The sequence below is a fragment of the Carassius gibelio genome, chromosome A23, assembly GCF_023724105.1.
Source record: "Carassius gibelio isolate Cgi1373 ecotype wild population from Czech Republic chromosome A23, carGib1.2-hapl.c, whole genome shotgun sequence".
In the NCBI taxonomy this organism is placed as follows: Eukaryota; Metazoa; Chordata; class Actinopteri; order Cypriniformes; family Cyprinidae; genus Carassius; species Carassius gibelio.
In genome coordinates, this window is record NC_068393.1 from 20,535,644 (window position 1) to 20,560,130 (window position 24,487).

At 35.4% G+C, this 24,487-nt stretch overlaps 1 protein-coding gene and 1 long non-coding RNA gene across 2 annotated transcripts in view; one reads left to right on the plus strand and one right to left on the minus strand.

The window, feature by feature from the left end:
• The window catches only part of LOC127944933 (teashirt homolog 2-like), a 53,749-nt gene extending 51,743 nt beyond the window's left edge, over positions 1-2,006 (minus strand). Inside the window, exon 1 of the mRNA XM_052541360.1 lies at positions 1,389-2,006. Coding sequence (XP_052397320.1) covers positions 1,389-1,428 — 40 coding nt within the window. The 5' untranslated portion in view covers positions 1,429-2,006. The remainder of the gene's footprint in view (positions 1-1,388) is intronic.
• LOC127944957 (uncharacterized) overlaps positions 1-12,877 on the plus strand; it is a 104,639-nt gene extending 91,762 nt beyond the window's left edge. Inside the window, exon 4 of the long non-coding RNA XR_008150484.1 lies at positions 12,676-12,877. This is a non-coding gene — a long non-coding RNA (uncharacterized LOC127944957). The remainder of the gene's footprint in view (positions 1-12,675) is intronic.
• Positions 12,878-24,487: the final 11,610 nt, after the last annotated feature.

Below are 24,487 nucleotides of genomic sequence, written 5' to 3' on the forward strand. Positions count from 1 at the left end.
ATGCTACATGTAGGCTACATATCTAGGTAGGGGAGGGTTTTGACACACAGAATATGGAAGAAAGTGTACTGTCAACACTATACAATTAAAGGAAACAAAATGTCTTTTTTCCATAAAGAACTATTTCCATTCATTGTTTTAACTACACTTAAGATGCTTCTTGATTATTCTTGTCTAGACATAATCATGGTCATTATATAAGTGATGCTTTCAAAAATGCTGTCTAGGTAGTTCGATTAAGAGGCTTTGAGACAGAACATGAAACAAAAAGTGTTCTGACAACCTAAGTATACTGTTATACAATTTAAACACACACAAAACCGGAGCTCGCCTCATCATGTAATTGAAACATCAATAAATGATGTAAACGGTCTTATTCTTGCAAATTCCGCACTCTCAACGCGTGCGCCCGCACGTGTGTGCATGCATTCACCCGGTTTCTGTGTGTCCGTTTGTCATATTATGGGTTCATAGGAAGTTCAACTGATATTCTGATCCAAAGCAGCACATCTATCCAAAATCACTCCGTATTTCCTCTACGTCTATTTAGATACATAAACGCGTCACGCTTCGGTTCCCAACAAAATCTGACTAGAGGCTAAACTTTTTAACTCCAAAACTATTTAACGTGTAAAAAAATATAATCACACTAGTTTAAAATGAAAATATGGTTCGTTTTACTTTATTGTATGAACAACAGCCACTGACAACAGCTGTAAATTAACACTGCAAATAGGCCAAGAAGCGAGCCTTGCCTAAACTATAATTTACTTCCATTATATTCTCATACATACACAAAGATCTTTAAAACAAAACAAATTAGGCCTACTTGAAAAACAGAACTGCATATGGTATAATCACTTGTTTTAAAATACACTCTGAAAATATGACGTAAACGGATGTTGTTTTAATAATATTTACATATTTTTACTGGAAAACATTGCGGAAATTTTTATTAGGAGCATGATTTTTTTTTCGCAGCGTAGGGGTAACACAAGGTTCACTACTCGGTCCGTTTGTAATGCTAAAACGTTACTATTTTCAAGCAGGCTATTCATTTAAGGATGTAAAACGAATGTTGTTTACGTTCTAAACAAGCGTGTTTACGTTCATTTAAACATGAAACAGAGAAGTTTAAAAACTTTCGCCGGATTTTGTCGGGAACCGAAGCGTAGGCTATCCTTTCGTGTATCAAAGCATCATTCTCCGATAATAAACACATCCTCTTTTTAAGACAGCGCTATCACATTCATCATACTATTTCACAAGATAAAAAAAAGAGGCTCATTCAGATACAAATCCGCACGCTCGAGAGCTTAAGACGCGTATGAACGGCAATACTCGTGTCGGGATAAATGTGAAATGATAGGTGTCAGGTTGAATCTTACCCGCAGCCCTTTTGGGTGCCTGCTGTTTCCTCCTTGGCATGTTCAACTCTCTTTAGTTCACGTACAGTGAAATTGAGCCCAGGTGAAATTCAGTACAAGTGCTCTGATACACACGCAATAGCGACTCTCTAATGCACTTCAGTTCCGTACAATCCAGTATTTCAGAAACGCTGTCCAGAAATCAGGTGTCTCTTTTTAATATACCTCTCTTTCCTAGATAGACAGGTCTATGGCGGATTGTTTTGCTTTGCTTTGCATTTCTTTCCGTCTCTTCTTTTCTCTTCTGTTTTGTTTCCCACGCCAAAAAGACGAACGCTGTCAATCGCTTAGACTCCCGGTCTCGTATGAAACGTAGTAGGAAAAGGACAGACAAAAATAGTGTATATATCACACACTCTCACACACACGGCGAAGCCAGCAGCAAACATCGATCCATAGAACAAACTGAACATTAAAAACTCCTCCTCCTCTGGACTTGATGATGGCAGCGAGACATTTGTTACACTGGATAACCACGAGTTTATTAAAGAGACAGAGGCCGGAGAAATCATGAGACAGCCCACAAGAGCAGCCTCCTAGCGTTTCTCTGCCGCTTCAGGCTGGAGTTTAGAGAGATGCTGCGAGCTGAGCGCTTCGGTGCAGCGTGATAATGAATAACGTGCATGTCATGTGTAATTATTTTCACTAGCTGCCAGAAATGAGATATAATTGCCATAGCCGTGGTAATTACTTACATTTACATGTCTATATATGCAAAAGCTGGTACAGTATATGCTTTAAAATTGCACACATTTTTTTTTTTTTTTTAAGTTTTAGTAGCTAAAGAAGTAGGCTAGTTATTTTTAATAGCTGAGAAATGAAGCGTAGGTTGTTGTGATAATCAATAAGCAGACATGTTAAATTGTGTATATGTATTAAGACATGTTTATAAATGCACTGAGCCAAGAATTCATGCATTAAATACACAGTGTGAAAATAAAGAAAACACAGGCTATTAGAGTGTTCATGTTATAGTGGATTGATAATTAATGAACAACTTGTATGCAATGTATGTTCAGTAGCTGCTTAAATATTATTATTGTTGGTCTACTATAGGTTACACAACAATTTGTGTGCAGTTATATACACTTCAGTTCAGGACATGTTTATGAAGGCAAACATTAGGCCAAAAATAAAACATTAAATACACAAAGTAGAGGTTGTGTGAAAACAAAGAAATGTTTTGGTGTAGAGTACAAGTATTGATTGTCAGTGAACAAAATATATGCAATATGCTATTATATTCAGTAGCTAAATTAGGTGTAATTATTCTCTAAATACTAAAATATGGAATAAATTAAATGTAAAAATTGTGCAAAATTTACATTAACATTCTACAGTACAGTGGCCATGTTACACATATTTCAAAACTATTACTATGAATTATGAATGTTATTATACATAAAAATTATTATGCTTTATATATATATATATATATATATATATATATATATATATATATATATATATATATATATATATATATATATATATATATATATATATATATATATATATATATATATGTGTGTGTGTGTGTGTGTGTGTGTGTGTGTGTGTGTGTGTGTGTGTGTGTGTGTGTGTGTGCACTTAATATAGATGCTTTAAAAAAGTATAAAAATAGACAGACACACAGACAGACAGATTCGCCAAATTCATCCAGTATAATAACACAAACCCAGACCAGCATTTTGATTTAAACCGAGACCAAAGAAACATTGAAATCTTGAAAACCATTATGATGTCACAGTAACAGCAACAATGAGCGGCACAATGCATTGTTCGGCACAGCTTCATTACAGCGCAACTGTAGTCCTACAAGGTTGAAGCTCTCCAGTTTGTGTCCCCACCTCTCACCAGCTCTGATTATTGAGGTCACGATAAACAAATGAGTGGCCATTACTCACAGACTACAGATGACCTCAGCGCCCACCATTACTGTGTGATAAATGATCCTGCTGTCATACAGAGAGATGATGCTGCCTTTGTTCATCTGTTATGTGGTGACATTACTCGATCCTCCTGTTTTCTAGCCTGCTTTCCCCCTCTCCTCACACTGATGTGCGGATGCCAGTCACCGAGCGATGATGGCAGATATCTCCCGTGAACTTGACATGAACTCCGCCGATCAATCAGTGTTGAGCCTCCACTCTGACCATACCTGTCTGAGAGCTTTTAACACCCTCTGTGTTTAAACGCTAACACACGCACACACACACAAGGCACAATTGCTCTACCTGCATGTATTGTACTGCTGGCACATTCCACCAGCCATCTCTTGACCCTCATTAAGCACATTTTACTGAAGTGCATAAGAGTTTATAAGCTGTAACATACAGTAGGGGTATTTTGTCATGTGTGATGTCTGTTGGCCAGTATGACATTGATATCAGTTAACAGTCCACAGGTGTGTTTAGTGTGGTTCAAACTGGAATTCAGAATACCTTTCATATTCAAATTCCGTTTGAATTGAAGATCCAAGCAGAATGCGGAATTGCAGTTGGAATTTGAATGTTAGCAAGTAGAATTAAAATGAAGCGAAATTTAAAGAAATTTCTAAAACTGTATTATGTATGCATTTATCATACAAGAAACACAGAGTTTGTCATGGCATTGATTTACAAATTCTTGAAGTTTGAGCTTTCATGGATGGATGGTTGGATGGATAGAATGATGGATAGAAAGAGCAAGGGCTCATAATACAAACAAACAAATCTGAGCGTTGACACTATACAAGCCTTCCTAACACACCGTAAACTTAATTGTGCAGTCTAAAACAAAAGCCCTTGTAAGTTTTAGTCTGAAGCTGACTGACATAGCAAAATATTTGCAACTGTTGCCAACGAATGCGACACAGTGTTAATTTGCATGGTAGGGGTTTTCAATGTTTTGTTCCGCAGCCGTGGTGCAAATCGTCAGTTCTGCGAGGCGAGCTAATTAAAATGCACTCCCCATGATGAAAGAGTCAAGGCCTGGGGATTCCAAACCTGCTTCTGATTCAAAGCTGAAATTTCATGTGATACGGACAGGCGGTGATTGAAGTCTTGAGAGCTGTAATTTTCAAAGTAGAACAACAACATATGCATACTGTTAACAGCAGATGCTTAATTTGAAAATCTAATGCATATAACCCAATTAAAAGTCGAGGAGAGAACCACAAGTGAAATCAAATAGGCTGCCTTGCTGCTTGAAACCTTTCAGGACCAGAATGTTTTGCCTGATATTTTCATCGAGAATCTAAGCTAAGCGATCAATATTCGTGCACGATAATTAACATCTGAAGGCCACATGTAGGACATATTATATATTTTGGTTCCCTTAAGCAGTTTTTGTCTTGAGGAATTGGTTTTCATGAAGGAAGGACAATGCAGCAAATATTTGATGAAATGCAGGAGGGGTAAAACACCACAAATTCTGCCCAAACACAACGTTGCTCCTCCTGATAGGCCTCCACCTGTCAAGGCTGCGTAAAAGAGAATGTGACCTTTTCCTGTGTATGCAAACATATTGTTTGTGTATGTAAAGATGTGTGTTTTCACAGGATGTTGGATTAGCTGAGGGGAACAATCATGTGCACAGGCTACAATCACAGATTTTCCTTCCTTGAGATGAAGGGAAAACCAGATCAACAGAATCATGGGGGTTAAGATGGAATCTGCAGTATTCTGACCAAATGACATGTTCAGTTATACAAAACAAACTGTAGCTGAAGACACTTTCATATGCACAAACCATTACAACAAATATTGTAAACATGCATGAGCTAGAATAAAAAAAAAAAAAAAAAATTATAATTGTTTAACAGAAAAGAAAATTCCTGTTGTTCAAATCCATACATTTAAAAGTTCAAAAGTCTGGGACCAGTAAGTTTTTCTGTCGAGAAAGTATTACTTTTATTCAGCACAGATGCATTAGATTGTAAAAATAATAAATAAAAATATATAACAATGACGACATTTATAATGTTATTAAATATTTCTATTTCCAATAAATGCTTTTATTTTGAACATGTTGTTTAAGAAAAAGAATCCAGAATAAAAAGCATCATTGTTTCCACAAAAATATTGATCAGAATAGACTTTCAAAATTGATAAATGTTCTTTTTTATATAAAACTATTCCTTAAAGCAAATCCTGACTGATACACTAACATTTAGTTTTGCATAATAATCATTAATCATTAAATGCTTGCACAAATGCATAAATGAATAAACATCTGAACACTGGGGAAAAGCTTGATCAAAATTCACATGTAAATGTCTTGCATTTTCATCTTATTGATTTGCATGTAAACACTTATATAACCACATTTTTTTTTTTAAGTAAATGAAACTTTTTATCTCCCCCTCTCTCTATTTTTTTTTAAGTTTATTTCTTTATGGCTGTTGTTGTTTCTGCCACAGAATAAAAATGTAAATAGTAATTGCAACATTTTACCTCACAATTCAGACTTGTCTTTTACAGAATGGCGAGTTGTAAATAAGAATTGCAAGTTTACATGTTAATTGAGAGATTTAAATGCAGCAATGCTAGAATAAAAAGTTAAAACTGTAAGATAAAACCTCCTAATTACCTTTTTCATTTACCAGATTTTTCAATTACCTTAGTGGAAATAGGCTTCCATAGATAAAAGATTAAAAAGATAAGCAACAAAGCAAATTGCTGCAGGATAGACTCATTTATCATCGTTTATCTTATGAGGAATAATAGTGCTAATAATAATCATTTAACTTCCTGCCAGTGGGGGGTTAAGTCAAAGTAGTTACGTTTTACTCAATAAGGATCAGTGCTAGTGGTGTTTCCAACACTAGCGCTTGACCTATTTCCTCTCATGTAATGTATCGTTAAAGCAGCCGTGTGAAATGTCTTAATTATTCATGCTTGATTTCAAAGTATGGTGCTTAAGCAACACGGCTCCACAGGAGGACTGACACACGCAACGCTGTTCCTACAAGCACACATACTGAGCGCTGCGCCGACGGCCTGTTCACCGACACAAACGCTGCTGTGTTCAGGCTGTAGTCAGTATCAAGGCATTAGCACTGCACAGAAGATAAATGTCCATGTCTCTCTCTCTCTCTCACACACACACACACACACACACACGGTCTCGGTCTAAGGCTGACATGCACCAGACATTATGCAAACAGAACTGGAAAATTTGATATAGTGTGAAGTGACACACATCTGAAGCACATTTGAGGAAGACTGAGTGATCCTTGAATAATCTGTTTGAAGGAGGAATATTTTCCAAATTACCCTTCTGATTTCACAAAAGTCGTACTGCAAAAAAACAGAGACCTCAAAATAATATTTGGACACTTAAAGCACACTGATTGTCGATGCATCAGATATAAAAATAACAAACGAATAATGCTAGAGCTTCTCTTTAGATTCTGAGACACTTTTTAAATAATGATTTGGTCTTGAGGTATTTTTTGTGGAAGTCACTTATCCGTCACTTATATGTACTACTTGTAAAGTTCATCATTTTAACTATAAACATGTCCAACGATGTTTGACATCTAAAAATACTTTTTTTTCTCCTTCGTTTTTCATCAACTATATCTATTGCATCATATTATATTCCAAAACCTAACAAACTTTATATTATATTATATTATATTATATTATATTATATTATATTATATTATATTATATTAATGAAATATATAGTCTGTTTTATTCTACAGCAAAAACATTAATATTGTGTAATATTATTACATTTTCAAATAACTGTTTTCTTTTTGAAAAATATACTGTAAAATGTAATATATATATATATATATATATATATATATATATATATATATATATACATATATATATATATATATATATATATATATATATATATATATATATATAAAACTGCTGTAATATGATTACACAAAATAAGATATCCAATGAGAAAACATGCGGATTCATTTTTAACCGTTAACTGGTTAACCGAAGCTTCTCAGCTCCAGAAATGCCTAAAAGGGCTATAAAATATCAGAAAAGCGGTACACTTGACTTGTGTACTACATAACAAATCTTCTAAAGACAAAAAGACCCTCAAATCTCATTAACACTCAGGGGCGGATCTACCGGGGTGGCATAGGGTGGCAAATGCCACCCTGAAAGAAAACCTTGCCACCCCTGCTGCCACCCCAGTTGGCAGCAAATTAAAGGTTATGGCCAATTTGAAAATTTATGAGCGCGAATCTTTCCTGATTCGTGATCCCGCTCCGAACTCCCGAACTGATTCAAATGATTTGCGATTCCCAAACTGACTCAAATGATTCGCGAACCCGCTTTGAACTCTCGAACTGACTCAAATGATTCGCGAACCCGCTACGAACTCCCAAACTGACTCAAATGATTCGCGAACCCGCTTTGAACTCTCGAACTGACTCAAATGATTCGCGAACCCGCTACGAACTCCCAAAATGACTCAAATGATTCGCGAACCCGCTCCGAACTCTCGAATTGATTCAAATGATCCGCGAAGCCGCTCCAAACTCTCGAACTGACTTAAATGATTCGCGATCCCGCTCCGAACTCCCAAACTGACTCAAATGATTCGCGATCCCCATAATTGACCCAAATACGTCGAGATTCCTACGAACTCCCGAACTGATTCAAATGATTTGCGAACCCGCTCCGAACTCCCGAACTGATTCAAATGGTTTGCGATCCCCAAACTGACTCAAATGATTCGCGAACCCACTTTGAACTTCCAAACTGACTCAAATGATTCGCGATCCCGCTCCGAACTCCTGAACTGACTCAAATGATTCGCGTTCCTGCTCCGAACTCCCAAACTGACACAAATGGTTCGCGAATCCGCTTTGAACTCCCGAACTGACTCAAATGTAGGTATAATACAAAATAACGTCTACATAATGTAGGCAAATACAAAATAAACTATTTATACATGTTATTACAAAAGCCATGTGATTGCTGATGTTACACTTACAGGACAATCAAATCCTTGTTTAGGCTTCTGACCAAACATTTCATTCAAATATTCACTTAATCTTTCATTTTTGGCCACCTTTTTGCTATAGATGACACAGGCTTTATAATTTCTTCAACAATCATTTTTTTGTAAGTTTGTAAATGATAGCCTGTGTCCTTTTGTAGTGTGCCCATATATCTATCATCAAACTGTGATAACTGTGACTAAATTCACTACAAATACGTCTGCCATATGTTGCCACCCCTCAAAAATTCCTTCCCCCTTCTCGCCACCCCATCAATATTTTTCTAGATCCGTCCCTGTTAACACTTTCACATATTTACACAAAAGTGAGTAAATAATGACTGACTTTCATGTTTTTCAGATGAACTATCCCATTATAACTATCCCCAATGACACAGGTCTGTCATCTCATAAAGACATAGTCCTGCAATGTTTTGACAAATCCAATGTGATCTGGGCCGAGCAAGATCAAGTGTTAAGTGTCAAATAGTGAGCGTGTGATTGAAAATAGAAGACATTCAGACCAGGGTTCTGCTCCTGTCATCTGACTGCTCATCATCTAACAATGACAGATGCTTGTTTGTGTATTTATTGGGATGTGGACACACACACATTTGAGTTTTGACCCATGCAGAAAGGAAAGGCCCAAGCCTGAGCTGTCACTTCCCCTCCGACACAGCCGTGGTCCGAGGCGACAGCTCGTCCGAGCCAGGTTTGTCACTGTCTGTCCAGACCTGACCTGTCAGCTTCCGTGCATTGATGTGAACACTGATGGATGTTTCCAGAACTGCTCCTTTGTGTCCATCAAAAGCTGGAATGTGTCAGTGCCACTTCAGAGTCTGAGCTCGGAGCTTCTGGAATTTGATGACAGCTGCAGAGGGTGGTCTGCAGTTCTGCCAAACCGGATCAGAGGGGTTCTGGTCTGACAGCGAGCGTTCAGAACACTTGCTGCGCAAAGAGGGACACTTTGTGTTCAGTCGATTGCGTGCCGATTGCAGTTTGGCTGGAAGTTTTGGACTTAAAGGGTTAGTTCACCCAAATATTAAAATGATGTCATTAATTATTCCCCCTCATGCCGTTCCAAACCCGTAAGACATCCGTTCATCTTCGAAATAGCAAAAACTATGACTTTATTCAGCATTGTCTTCTCTTCTGGGTCTGTTGTGAGCGCGTTCACTGCAGTTTAGAGATATCAGGTTCGCGAACGAATCTATCGGTGTAACCGGATCTTCTTGAACCAGTTCACCAAAATGAACTGAATCGTTTGAAGTGGTTCGCATAAGCATTTATACACTGAGCTGAGCCAGATAACGAACGTAAGATTGACTCGTTCTCGAGTCAAGAACCGTTTCTGTTCACAACAGACACGGAAGAGAAGACAATGCTGAAAACAGTCATAGTTTTTGCTATTTTTGGACCAAAATGTATTTTCGATGCTTCAAAATATTCTAACTGACCCTCTGATGTCACATGGACTACTTTGATGATGTTTTTCTTACCTTTCTGGACATGGACAGTATACCGTACACACAGCTTCAATGGAGGGACTGAGAGCTCTCGGACTAAATCTAAAATATCTTAAACTGTGTTCCGAAGATAAAAGGAGGTCTTATGGGTTTGGAACAACATGAGGGTGAGTAATTAATGACATAATTTAAATATTTTGGTGAACTATCCCTTTAAGACTGCTTCTGTGCTCCATGGTCACATATATGAGGGAAATAATTATGCTAAATTTAAACTAAATAAATAATACCTTTAAAACTAATAAGAAAACATTTAAAGTAAAATTAAAACGTTCATATACTGTACTCTTTTTGGGGGAAACATGAAAACTGTGATGTGTAAAACTGACCTAAAAATGAGTCAGATGTTATGATGACAAGACCAGTGAAAACTATTGATTTAGAGAACAATTCTCAGCTGTTCTGGGTTAAATTTATTAAAGGAAACAATTGCACAAAACTTCATGAATTTTGAAAGAAAATGTAAACATTTATTTAAACAAAATATAAATTTTCATGAATTTTTGGAACTTTTAGTTCATTGAGCTATTGATAATTTTCCAAATATATACATATTCAGTGCAATCACAGCAGCAGTATTTTAATATACTGTTAAAATCAACACAAAACTGTGCTTGCCAGAATTTAACAGAATTTAATTTATCTGTTAATAGACAGACAGAGATCTACTGCATCGTGAAAAGTGCTTGCTCCACTTTCACTTTTCTAGGAGGATCAGAACAAAAAGCAAGAAAATGTACAGTGCAGTATTATGACTATATACTACACTTACTATACCAACCGAACAAGTTTATCAGGATTTAGGACGCCTTGATCTTAAGATGCATTGAGAAATTACTTTATTAAATGGTAGCGTGTGACTCTTGCTTAAACTTTGCATGCTAACTGATTGACAGAAGATTTCCTTGTTGAAGAAACATGATGTTGAACAGCTTGAATCAAACGAGTTGTTATGATGACTAGAAAAAAGTGAAAACACTATGCATGAGGCTGCTAATGATGATAAATAGTAAATTAGAAAACAAAATGCATTTACACTATAAAACAGCAGTTGCAACCCATATTTGTAATATACGACATATTTACAATGATTAGGCTTTTGACTTCTGAATTAATAAAAAAGAAAAAAAGAAAAATAAGGTGCATGTTAAATAAAAATAAAAATAAAAAATTGCAACAAGTTTGATGAAGAAAAAAATATGTTCTTCATCAAATGGATTGTGAAAACTGTCCGCTCCACTTGTGCTGCTTAAACAGGAATTTTTTGAACTGCTGAATGTTTGGAAAAAACATGTACAATGATAAAATTCTACAAAAGTCAGCTTAACAGCTTTAACTTAAAAGCAGCCTCCAAAATGATAATGCCAACATGAGAACAAAACTGACACTATTTACTTTATTAATACATTCGTTTTGAACGTTTCATCGGAACACGTTATTCTAAAGAAAACAAATGTCTTCATTATAATTAAAATGTAACTTGCTTGGCCTCTTTCAACTGACATGATGAATATTTCTTAATCTTCAACTGCCTGTCGTGAGCCAACAGATATTTTTCTTACTGAATATCCTCAGAAATGTGTCAATACAGAAGTAAAGATCATTTCATGTTGACTGTAAGATCTGCTATAATTTATGAATCAAATTAACCTTATGCTGCAGTCATCCTTAGTCACAGAAAAGAATGTTTCAGATCAGGTTAAGAGTCATAGAGTGCCGCTTAAAGGAGTAGTTCACTTTCAGAATAAACATTTCCTGATAAATTACTCATCCCCATGTCATCCAAGACGTTCATGTCTTTCTTTTATCAGTTTCAAAGAAATTAAGGTTTCTGAGGAAAACATTGCAGGATTTTTCTCCATATAAAAGACTTCAATGGGGACCAACGGGCTGAAGGTCCAAATCACAGTTTCAGTGCAGCTTCAAAAAGCTTTACACGATCTTCACGATAAATCACAATCTGTTTTAGCCACACTTAAAGGGATAGTTAATCCAAAATTGTGTTCTGTAGATGAGTTTGTTTCTTCGTGGGAACAGATTTGGAGAAATGCATTCAATCCCTTGCTCATCAGTGGATCCTCTGCAGTGAATGGGTGCCGTCAGAATGAGTGTCCTGATAAAAACATCACAATAATCCACAAGTAATCCACACCACTCCAGTCCATCAGTAAACACTTTATAAAGTGAAAAAATGCATTATGTTCCAAATATGTGATCTTTATTCATAATGTTGCTTTCTTCAGTGAAAAAGTCGACTGGTCTGAATCAGGAGAGAAACATGCACAGATCATTATAGTTCTAAACAAATATGTGAGTGGATTCTGGTGTGAGCGGACAACAGGAGATGGACAAGAAGTTAACAGATGGACTGGAGTGGTGTGGATTACTTGTGGATTATTTTGATGTTTTTATCAGCTGTTTGGTCTCTCATTCTGACGGCACCCATTCACTGCAGAGCATCCATTATTAGTGAGCAAGTGATGCAATGCTGCATTTCTCCAAATCTGTTCTGATGAACAATCAAACCCATCTACATCTTGGATGGCCTGAGGCGGAGCAAATATTCCGAATTTTTTTATTTTTGGATGAATAATTCCTCTAATTGTCTAAAGGCATAAATCTTAATTTTTCAGCTGGGAAATCCATTGTATGAAGCACACACATTCATTCTGAAAAAGTCTGACAGACATTTCCCTTTAAATGTGATAGAGTGGATTGCCACCCATATTCACAGTCTCCTTTCCCTCCTTTTTTAGGAGGACAACTCTGGCTTTTAATAAACATGTAATAAGAAGGAAAACAGCTGGTAGCTGCATCACAGATGGTGCTGTTCTTGGCATCTCCGAGGAGGGGACCACACATGCAGATGGCTCATTATTCCAGCATTTGGTTATGCATATTGCTCAAAATCTTATTCCAATGCTTAATAACCAGTATATGCAATACAGGTGTTAGAGTTTTTTTAAACACAGTTTTTCCCTCACAACATGCACCTCTCCATACAAAAACACAGCCTTATGTCTGTCGCATATGTTTAGATGAACTCTTATGGTTTATGGAATCAATGCGAGTCTGATGAGAGAAATGCTTTCGGACTGCACAGTTTAACTATAACACTTCCTGCCATTACTAAATGAAAAAAGAGCAAACTATTAACTATACAACCCCCAAAAGTACTACGGTACTACCATGTTTTTATTTTTGACATGTGCCATTGTAGGCCTTTCACTGTAGACAAATTCTTCTTCTTCTTCTTATTATTATTTTTCCAAATCAAATACAATATATAATTTTCCATTCGTTATGTGACCATGAAATTTATTATTTTGCTATACTGATGCATTGCAAAATGTCATCTATAGGAAATTACAGTCTATAATCTCAAGTGTTTATTCATAATGACTAACAACTTTGCTTGGCGCTTGCCTTCTGCTTTTCAGAAACATTTTGTTTAATCTCACAATCTTTGACTTTGTAGATGCACGGTTAATGGGCCACAGTCAAATACTGTCAAGACCACATTAATGAGACACTAAATTCAGCAGGGTGTTTTATATAAACTCCTTCTTTCTTTGAAATTCGAGCCATGCGAGCAATCAGACATGGCTCCTGTCTGTGGATGAACAGAAGTCTAAACCTTTTAAAGTCAAGTCAAGACACTTTCAGTTCTCTGGAACACAATTAAGGTGGCAAACCGGGTCAGATTTGATGTCATGTTGACTAAACATGCATTTATGTTCATCAGTGTCACATTTCACTCCAGTGTTATCTGATGAAGCGAGAAGCACGTCTGATGATGAAGTTTGTCGTAAAAGTCCTGCATGTCCTGAAAGATCTGCTGGGATTTTCCTTCACTGCGACTCACACTTGACACCGCATGACTGCCGGAGCTGTCCTCTCTCGTTTATAACACGCAACAATGTGACCTTTATTCCGGCAATAACCATAATGCGCTTTAGCACATGCCACTCGCAGCCCGCCGCCACTGTTCGTGTCATATGTTGGATCTTATGCCACAGAGACGAGACGAGACCAGACGAGGAGTCTCTTCACGTGTCAAACCTTCCAGGAAGCTCAGTTCTGAGAGTGCCATTTAGTGTCCCTTAACCTTAAATGACTGCTGGATCTACAGACTTATGGCTGTATTCCAGCTTGCTCTTTATAGCAAAACATAGCCGAAAGAGATCAAATGAAGATGTTAATGAGGCGATGGCAGACTAATGGTTAACTAGATTTGCATAGACTTTAAAAAAATGGATTGACAAAGTTATAAATGAAACAAAGATTATTAAGGTATATTTTCAACTTTAATGTTAGTAAGTAACTTAATGAAAGTAACTTTAATGTTTCTTGCTGAATCTTTGTATTTTTTGTAACATTTATTAACAATTTCTGAGTGATAATTATTTCAAAGTATTTTTTTCAAGTGTAGCAAATATAAAAAAAAACGGTCCCAGTTTATTTTAGGGTCTAATTCTCACTATTAACTAACTATTAACTATGACTTTTTCCTCAATTAACTCCTTATTTGCTGCTTATTAATAGTTTATAAGGTAGTTGTTAAGTTTAGGGTATTGGGTAGGATTATGGATGTCATGCATTATATGTACTTTATAAGCACTAATAAACAGCCAATATGTTAATAATAGACATGTTAATAAGCAACTAGTTATTAGTGTGAATTGGACCCTATACTAAAGTGTTACCCTTATTTTTATTCAGTTAAACTTGGAAGTACTAAAATAACTAAACGTACTTTAACTCAAACTAAATAAAAACTACACATATACAAAAAATTTGAATTAATAAATATGACAAAGTGCACATGACAAAATGACTAAGACTTAAAAATGAAAAATAAAACAAAGTATACAACTTTAAACTAAGTTGTAGTTTAAAGTTAAAACTAATTCAAAATATTAAAATAAACTAAAATATATATTAATAATAATATAAAGGAATAATAAAACAATAATCCAAAACTGAGCAATAATTGTCTACTTTCAACTTAAAAAAAATATAATCTTAGATGTTAAAGATAATGTAAATAAAGTAATGTTCCTTTTTAAGAATTTCATCATCATCCTCACTGTCAAATATCTATTTTTTTTTGGGGGGGGGGTAATTTCACTTTTCTAATTAACTTAAAAACATATTTAAATGTTTAATTTTTAATAAATAGAAATCACATTAAATTACTCTACTGAGCATTAAGATTACTTGATCATTGTTAAATATAATTTATATGAGAAGGAATCACATTTACTGTAAATGCAATTGTAAACTGTAAAAGCGGTGATTAATTTACCAAACTCAAACCTAAAAATATAGCAAAGTCACACTCAAAGAAAGTACCGCAAAATCACTCTCAGTGATGTCAGTATTGTGACCTTTAATATGGCTGAAATACTGTACACACACACACACACACACACACACACAAACACACAATGCTTTCATGTGTGGTGTGAAACTAGCCTAATAATGCATAAAAGGTGCTTTAAAAATGAATGATCCACAACACTGGTCCTTGCTCTGCAGCCTTGTGAAAGTCTGGTCTGGTCACAACAAAACAAAACAAAAAACGGATAAAAAAATAAATAATAAAAAAACAAGAGTGAGGAGTGACAGCAACATGATCATGATGCCATCTGAGCTAATGTTTAAGAAGATAAAGCTGCTGTTGTTCCGGCTCTTATTGCTCGCTCTGCTCTCTTGGTCCATCATGTCTCAGTCTCGCTCTCCTCTCGTTTCATCTGCCTGTCAGGTCGACTACATCTTTTTGATGGCATCACAGGCAATTAGCAAGATGATGCTGCACAAAACCATCTGGACGGACACATTTCATGTTGCTGGGGGAGACAGTTTTGGCATGATAAAAATACATCCCAAGGTCAGATGTGGATGTGTTAGAAGCATCTAGATGACTGTTGCTCTCAGTGTTTGGGAACATTACTTTTCAAAAGAAGCACATTACAATATAGTGTTCCTCATTTTGAATTTGTTACTAATTGTTACTGTTTAAAGAAGTTTATACTGCTATAGAAGTTATTAATGCAAACACACAACACTCAAATAATACAATAAACATTCATTAAACAATAGAAGATGTATCATTAAACTCCGAACTATTATGAAAAAATATTATTTAAATAAGGTACTTTCAGTTGTGGTGTGTTATGGCCCAGATAGCACACATAATCTGCAAGAGGTCTGTTAAAGATCGCTTCATCTGGAAAGCATCTGATGTGGACCAACATCTGATAGACGTCTTTAAGATGTCAGTTTTACATACATTCTAAATCATAACAATCTTAAAAACATTTTCTAAACGTCCATTTGACATCTGATAGGAAATGTCCCATAGACGTACTGCAGATGAGCAAACACTCTAAACAATGTCTTGCAGATGTACTGTATATACAGATGACAAATAGACATCTTGTCCTATTAGGAGCAGGGAATTCTGGGAATATCAGTTTACAGTAAATTATATGTTGAGTAGTTCTTTTTATTAAAAAAAAAACTGTACAATTAACAGCATTTTACAGTAAAAAGTTTCATGAAAAAAATATAATTGTGACTTATCTTGCAATTCTAAGTGTATAGCTGTTTAGACTGTTTCTTGCATGTCACAATTGTGAGATATAAATTCAGAATTACAAGATATAAACAGAATTCTGACTTTTTTTTCACAATTCTGAGTTTATGAGATAAACTTGCGATTGCAATATATATATATATATATATATATATATATATATATATATATATATATATATATATATAGCAAATTGTAACTTGTGAACATATCCAAATGCTTGGACTCAACACCTGTTTATGTTTCTGAATTATAAATCTAAGTGTGGACTGAAAGAAAACTGTCATGGTCAATCAAAAAAATCTGTCTAGAACTATGATACACATCATAAAATGCTTGCACACTTTGAACATGAAATAAAAGGAATTACACACATTACTTTTTTTAATAAGTACCCCTCGTAGCATAAACTTCCATGTTACTTGACTCATCTGATTTCACAACGCATGTCCTCCAGCACGTGATATATCCGTGTTGATGTGTCTTTTGTTTTCCTATAACTCTGTCTAAAGCTCTTTTTTGTCCAATATGTTGTTCCAAAGCCGGTTCCACCTGGACAGCCGGGATGTCTCAATGTACTAGAAGATTAAGTGTTATTAAAGACAGACATAATAATATTAAAATCTGTCATAATAATATTGACATTCTGGAGCAATTCCAGGGCTCATTTATTAATGATGGTTGGTTGGAGGGGGTGCTGGAAGGGTCAGAAGCCTTGAAGAGATTACACTTTGGCAGGTTTACTGCTGCTCCAAATATGATAGACCTGACGTGTCATTTTCCCGGCTAGAGCAGCCTCAGAAAAGCCATAAATTATCATGGGAGAGCGGGAAATTGATTCTCCCTCTCTCTACCCTGCAAATGTTCCCCATAAATACACAGTGAGGAGACATAGCTCCTTTTATTAACTTAAAAAAACCTGGGTATTTAAGCCAAAGCTGAGTGATTTTGAGAACCAAACACAGTTCTGGATCAGTTTTACATTGAAGGCTTTATTTGATAGGTCCATCACTTCTGTTTCCTATCGATCTGTCCCGACGTTGATCCATGAGGGTGTATCTGTAGACAAATAAATCCTACCAGATCACACGAAAATAGCAAGTTATCTTCTTGAATTTCTTCCTGCATGGCTTGTATTTTAAAATAAGGGTTGGAAACCATTCAGGAATGGTTCCTTTTTGTGTGAATTTAAATTAAACAGTCCCCACAGGAAGTGGAATTATAATGACAGGAAGGACAAATTACATAATTAACACAGCAATAGAACAGATTTAGTTGTCATTCAGTACAACAAATTGTTCATCACTGTTTTTAAATATAAAGTTATATTCTATATAAATAAAAAAATAATAACACTAAAGTATTTAATCAATGCATTCAAAGAGCATGTATATAATTGTACAGCACATTGGTCAACTTTTACATTGTTTTAATTGTGCTTTATAGATTAATAAACAAAACAATACAAATTTGATTAAACAAAGCATCTCCTGTTGAAGAAGGAATTGGCATATGTTACTGATAATCATGAAGACTAATAATAATAAATGTCAATAAAGACTGATAATTATTTAGCAGCAAATTATTATATAAAAAAATCTGAAAGATCATGTGACACTGAAGACTGGAGTAATGATGCTGAAAATAAAAAATAAAAAAAGAAGAAGAAAATTATTAAAAACTGAAAAATGACGATAAAACATTAAAACAGAAAAAAAATATCGCAATTTACATTTTTCTGTATTTTTGATCAAATAAATGGATTTTGACCCCCGATATGTGTGTGTGTGTGTGTGTGTGTGTTTGTGCATATATATTTGGTAACACTTTAGTATAGGGTCCAATTCACACTAATAACTAGTTGCTTATTAACATGTCTATTATTAACATACTGGCTGTTTATTAGTGCTTATAAAGTACTTATAATGCATGACATCCATAATCCTACCCAATACCCTAAACTTAACAACTACCTTATAAACTATTAATAAGCAGCAAATAAGGAGTCATAGTTAATGGTTAGTTAATAGTGAGAATTGGACCCTAAAATAAAGTGTGACCATATCTATATATATATATATAGAGAGAGAGAGAGAGAGAGAGAGAGAGAGAGAGTCCACTATCATGACCTCAAAGCCAACAGACATGCACTAAAAGCCACAAACCTCCCATTTTGAATTCATGGGTTCAATAAAACACACTCAGATCAGTTGTCAATAACCACAACCCTGCTCTTTAAGAAGTCTAAATGCAATACTGCGGCCTGAAGACAGACAGGATTCAGATTTCATTCCAACGAGTCATCTTCCCACGGAAAATCCCACCGTCTGAAATCTGGAACGTGTTACTCATGTCTTTTGTGATATGAACAGATGGTTTTATTGCACGGATATAAAAAAGCGGAAGCGTAACGAGCCATTGACTAGAACTGATGCAACCGGTCATTGCATTTGAACTGCGGTATTCCTAAGAACAAAAGGAACGCTAGAGCAAATATGTATCGCGCTAACGCCCCCCGAGAGAATTTCAATCACACTTTTGTTTTTCCCACCTGGCTGTTTCCTTGAGCAGCTGAGTTTCATAACTCATCTTTCTGACAATGGATAGACGCTGTGCACACTGCGTTCAAAGACACACATTGTTGCTATTTCTAGACTAATATGTTTTCCGTGAAGGCAGATAATGCTAAATCAGCCATTTTCAAATCTGTTTGACAGCTGTCTCATACGCTTCTCGAAACATCTGAAACCATTCCAGGAAGTTAGATTTTTATCAACAGAGCTGTAAATCAGCTCCAATCAGACAAATATACCTTTGTGCTCCTTTGCCATTGTTTTAAATTGATTGCACACATGTGTCACCCCCCCTTCTAAAATAATGAGGTAATTATTGACTTAATGTTAATCTCTACTATGTACTCTCACATCAAAACAAACATAAGGCTCTTCTTTCATGGGAAAGGAAATCTACTCATGTATCAAAATTATAATAGACTTGTGGCTTCAACTGGTGGGTGGGACAGGAGAAGAGAAGAACCAAACACACCGGCGTTACTCGATAGCAAAATAAATAGACTTAACAACTTTTAAAATATAAAAATAAACAAAGGAAAAAACATTTTCAATATCTTTTGTTGTTGACATTAAAGATAAGGCATCAAGTGAAACTCAAAATGATACTTTGGCGCAAATTCATTTGGACACAAAGAAGGACATGTGTCGACCTAAAATAGCAACAGGATATTTAAATCAGTGTTATTTTAGTCCACCGTAAGAACAATCAGATTTTACAGAAAACTAAAACTGGAAGCTGTTGCTGCCAGAATAATTATTTAACAATACAGCAAAAATTTAGAAATATTTAAAAACCAAAATTTTACCTTTTAAAACTGTAATTAAATAAAAAAAACAGTAAATCTAACAGTTCTTTATTTTTTTTCTTCTTTTTTTTAATTAGTTTTAGTTTGAGGTATTTTAGTACTTCAAATAAATGAAATTAGATTTACCGATTTAACCATTAACAGGTTTTTTTACGTTAGCACTTTTAGTCTTTTACAGTTAAAATTAGAATTTTATTGTAATACTATAAAAGTTTATATATATTTTAAAAGTATTTTTTCTTGTGTTATTGACATTTTGATTAAATCATTTTTATTTATTAGTTTTAGTTTATTTAGTTTTATATTTTAGAACTTCACGTTAAACTATATGAAAATAAATAATACAATTATTTTTTAATTGAACTTTTATTTCCAGTAACTTAATATAATAAAACAGATAATGCATTACTTTTTTTTTTTTTTTTTTGGACCGTTTTAGCAATGTAAAGTTTAATTTCCTGTCATGTTGAATCCATCAGCCCGATCTAGATTAGTGAAGCTGACGAAATGCAGTTCGGGGCCTGCTGAAGAGTTTTGAGGCTGGCTGATTTTGACAGGATCTCTGTGAGGCACGAGGGCTCTCCTTCTATCAGCAGATGTTTAAATAATGGCCGGAGAGGCAAGCTTTTATTTACTACCTCCAGGTCTTCACTGTGGAGGCGCTTTTGGAGGTCTAACAGAAGGATAAGACGTGGCTCCAAGGGCTAGACTCCGCCCTCTTCGTCCCAATCTCCATCATCTCTCACATCTGTCACACTCCAACATGTCACATGCAATTAAGCGAACGGGTGGTTAACTCTTTCCCTGCTCCGTGCTGTCAGGAGCCAGAAACCGTAAGGCATTCAGGCACCGACGAAAAGAGCAGCGCTAATATCATCCTCGTCTGGTCACAGCATGACTGTCACATTTAGCACTGAACTGATTTTTTAATACTTCAATTGATTATCTGCATTTTGAAGCAACTCGAGAAATGCAGATTGTGAGCAGGTGAATTAACGTCATCTCATTAGTGACTGAAGGCATTCACATTTTTTTTTTTTTTTTTGCAATTGGATTCACACTGATAGGTTTAAATATTAATCAACAAGTTTGACAGCTTCTAAAATGTAAATAAATACATTTATAGATATAAAAATGTTTAAAAATCACTTACGGAATAGTGAATAAAAATATATATATGCATACAAAGGAGAAAAATAATAAAAAAGGAGACTTTAAATTTGACACAGTCAGTGTATTTGACTTAATTTTGCTTTAAATGTTAATTGGTTATTCACTGATAAATTAGCCCTCTCCCAGATCAAAATACTCCATGCGTTGAACTTAAAAGTGTTTTTCGGCAGAAGTTAATATTATCAGTGTATAATTTAACAAATGTATTAGATGATATACAAACAGTCTTTTGTGTAAAGCTTAACCATAACAAAAATCTTACTTAGACATGCACAATGGGGCATATGGCATAAGATTCACCACAAGGTTCACTGACAGTTTGTGGCACATATTTCCACATGTCACAGCGTGCAGCTGCCAGATACAGTGAGCTCCTCAGCTGCGGACTGTGTGATTGCAGCAGACAGGCCAGGATGTTCCAGTTTCGTGTGAACAATAAGGCCACGAAGGCCAGGTATGGAAATGTTTTTATCATTAACCATCCATCAGTCACATCCAGACAACAGAATGGGCCTAGGAAAATCAGCTGGAATTCTGCTCAGGCATCTGGGTACAAGAGCACCACTTCCTGTATTTAAATACAGTACGTCTCTTATATCAGGACATGCCAAGTCAAACCTCAAGTCATTATGACATTCTGGTTTCTAGATGTGGCTTGAGTTCCTCCTAAAACATACACATGGGTCAAAGACGAGACGTCACCATTTTTGTGTCTGCATTACATTCAATTTACAAAAGTACATATTTTTTATTTTAAATGATTAATTTATGGCCAAGCTCAGTTTTTGAAATTGGAGGACAGTTGATCGGCTGCAATATAAGCTCAAGTAGAAGTGTCGTCATTCATAGTAATGTTTTTTGTCTTTTTTTTTTTGAGTCATCCATTACACTGAATGAGAGTATCACTGTATAAATATAAATATCTTATTTATATTACAGATAAATAAGGAATATTTAGCATTGCTAAATAAGTGTTAATATTTTAACATATCAATATTTTAATGCATTTTTGTATTGTTTAGTTTGAGTTATTGATTAATTTGAAATGGCCAGGAACAGAGTGAGCTGCTAAGCATTGTAAAAAGCCAAAAAGCTAATGAAATAAATACAAACTCAGTAGTTTGGGTGGCACTCTTAAAGTCTGTCCACACAAAGAACATTAACTATTTAGTGTCCACACCGATGAATGATACAAGTTCAGCTGAGGCCATTGAGAGAATTCTACACCCAAAATATTCATCCTGAGAATGTCATTTATTAGCCTGGGTGCCAGCCCGAACCCCGCCCACAACATTTTTTGGACGGGAAGTTCGGTCTGGACTCGATCCATTGAGGTGTAATTATGCTCGACTCCCAGAAGGCCGAGCCAATCAAATTGCCAGGGCGGGCTTTAATCAATGATGGACAGGCTATCTGCGGTTACGTAACCACCTACGTCATCAAAGAGCACTTGAGCGCTCTTTCGTCGTCTTTCCATTTTTTAAAGTTAGTCAAGTCGCGTTGCAACCATGTAATAAAGTTGAGACAGGGCCGACAAATGCGATAATATTTATTTTCATTATTGTCGAGATCTAATCAGGGATCTTGTTCGTATATACATGCACCTTTTGTGTTTCTCTCAAAAATTTTATTCATGCTTGTAAGTACTCCGCGAATTCTTAAATTCCTTTTACAACAGCGACAAAGATCGTTTACACTCATTACTTTCCTACTTCTTCCAGTTCCAGCGTGCGTGCGTGCAGTTGTTGAACTCTGTTGACAACTATGCGTCGCTCAACATACGTCTCTTACTGCGTTGCTCTGATTGGTTGTAGGTCTATCCAATTGAGTGCAGAGGTTTTTTTTTTTACTGGTTCGGTTAAGACACGCCCCTTAATTCAAGTGCAATGGAGCAGTATCAGACTCACATTCTGCCTAGAATATGAGTATGACGAAGTCAGGCTAGTCATTTATGGTACAGTATGTTGACAAACAGAAAGTATTCATTAATATACCTGCAAGTAACTATTGCAGAGAGCCTCAGAACAACAGTAGAATAGAATGCTTACAGTATTTTCAAAATCTGCTTCTGATTCGGGAATATTATTAAAACTAATTTAACAATAGAGACTACTATTAAAACATTGCAATTATGGGTACAATGACAATATTATTTCCCTCTTTAGAGAAACAAACCATGGTTGTTCAGCATAAGTTATAAAACAGAGTAAACATTATATATATATATATATATATATATATATATATATATATATATATATATATATATATATATATATATAGCCCTAGATTTGGTACAGAAGTATCAAAGTTGATTTTTACATTTTTAAAAGAATGTACAGTATGGTTCTGGATTGTGCAAATTCTTAAGAGTTGTGTATGGAGTTGCTAGGGTGTTTTGTGGTTGCTAAGGTGAGTTCCTCCTAAAATGTACTGATTTAATTTTTGCGACCATTGGATTATTCACAAGATGAAACTAATAAGTCTAAATGGCTAAGTAGTCCTAAATATAAGCAATAACAGTAGTGAAGCTTGGCTGGCGTTCTCTGTTTTCCTTTTACATGGATGTCAACACAAGCTTGACTGATTCAAGCGCTTTCTTCCTCGTACCTGATCTCCAGCAGGACCTGGGTGACAAGACTGTCACCGACATGGTTATCCTTCACCACAGGCTGACGGAAGCATTATTTTGATGGGGATTGTTTGACTAATAAGCATTTTCACTGCACAAGCACAGGCTCCAGTCAATGTTGTCCTGGGCTTGTAAAAGACACCTTGTTCATGGGGAGCCAGGGGACAGCATTAACTAAAGTGACTCGTCTGTTAAATGCATTAGAGTTTTACTGGAGAAATCAGCCAACTCTTTATATATGTATATATATATGTATGAACCTGTGGGATTAACCTTACATTTGCATTATATATTGTAGGAAATACAGTATTTGGGCGCTTTCCACCATCACTGTTGCTTATACTGTTTAAATCCCTAATTATAAGAATGAAACTTTAATGCAACATTTGTGATGCATACATGAATCGTAGTAGTGCAACATGTTGAGAAGACGTGACCAACCAAAAAGCAACACCCCAACAACCTCCCAGAACAAACTAGCAACAATAGCAAGCAACCACACTAGAAAACATCTAAAACACTCTAGGAACTACATAGATACTGTATACTAGAAACCACCCAAAACACCTTGGCACCCACATAACAACTTGGTAATTTTCCTGGAATGTAAAATCTTGCTTATTTTCTTTATAAGAGTACACAGATGTCAAAAAGTTGTAAAAAGATGCACATTCATATTGATCGGATTTGCACTCATTTATTTTATGCATGAATGCCCAAACAAGTTATCTGGATTTCTTTCCATATTGCCGTACATGTTTCTAAAACACAGTATATTGGTCT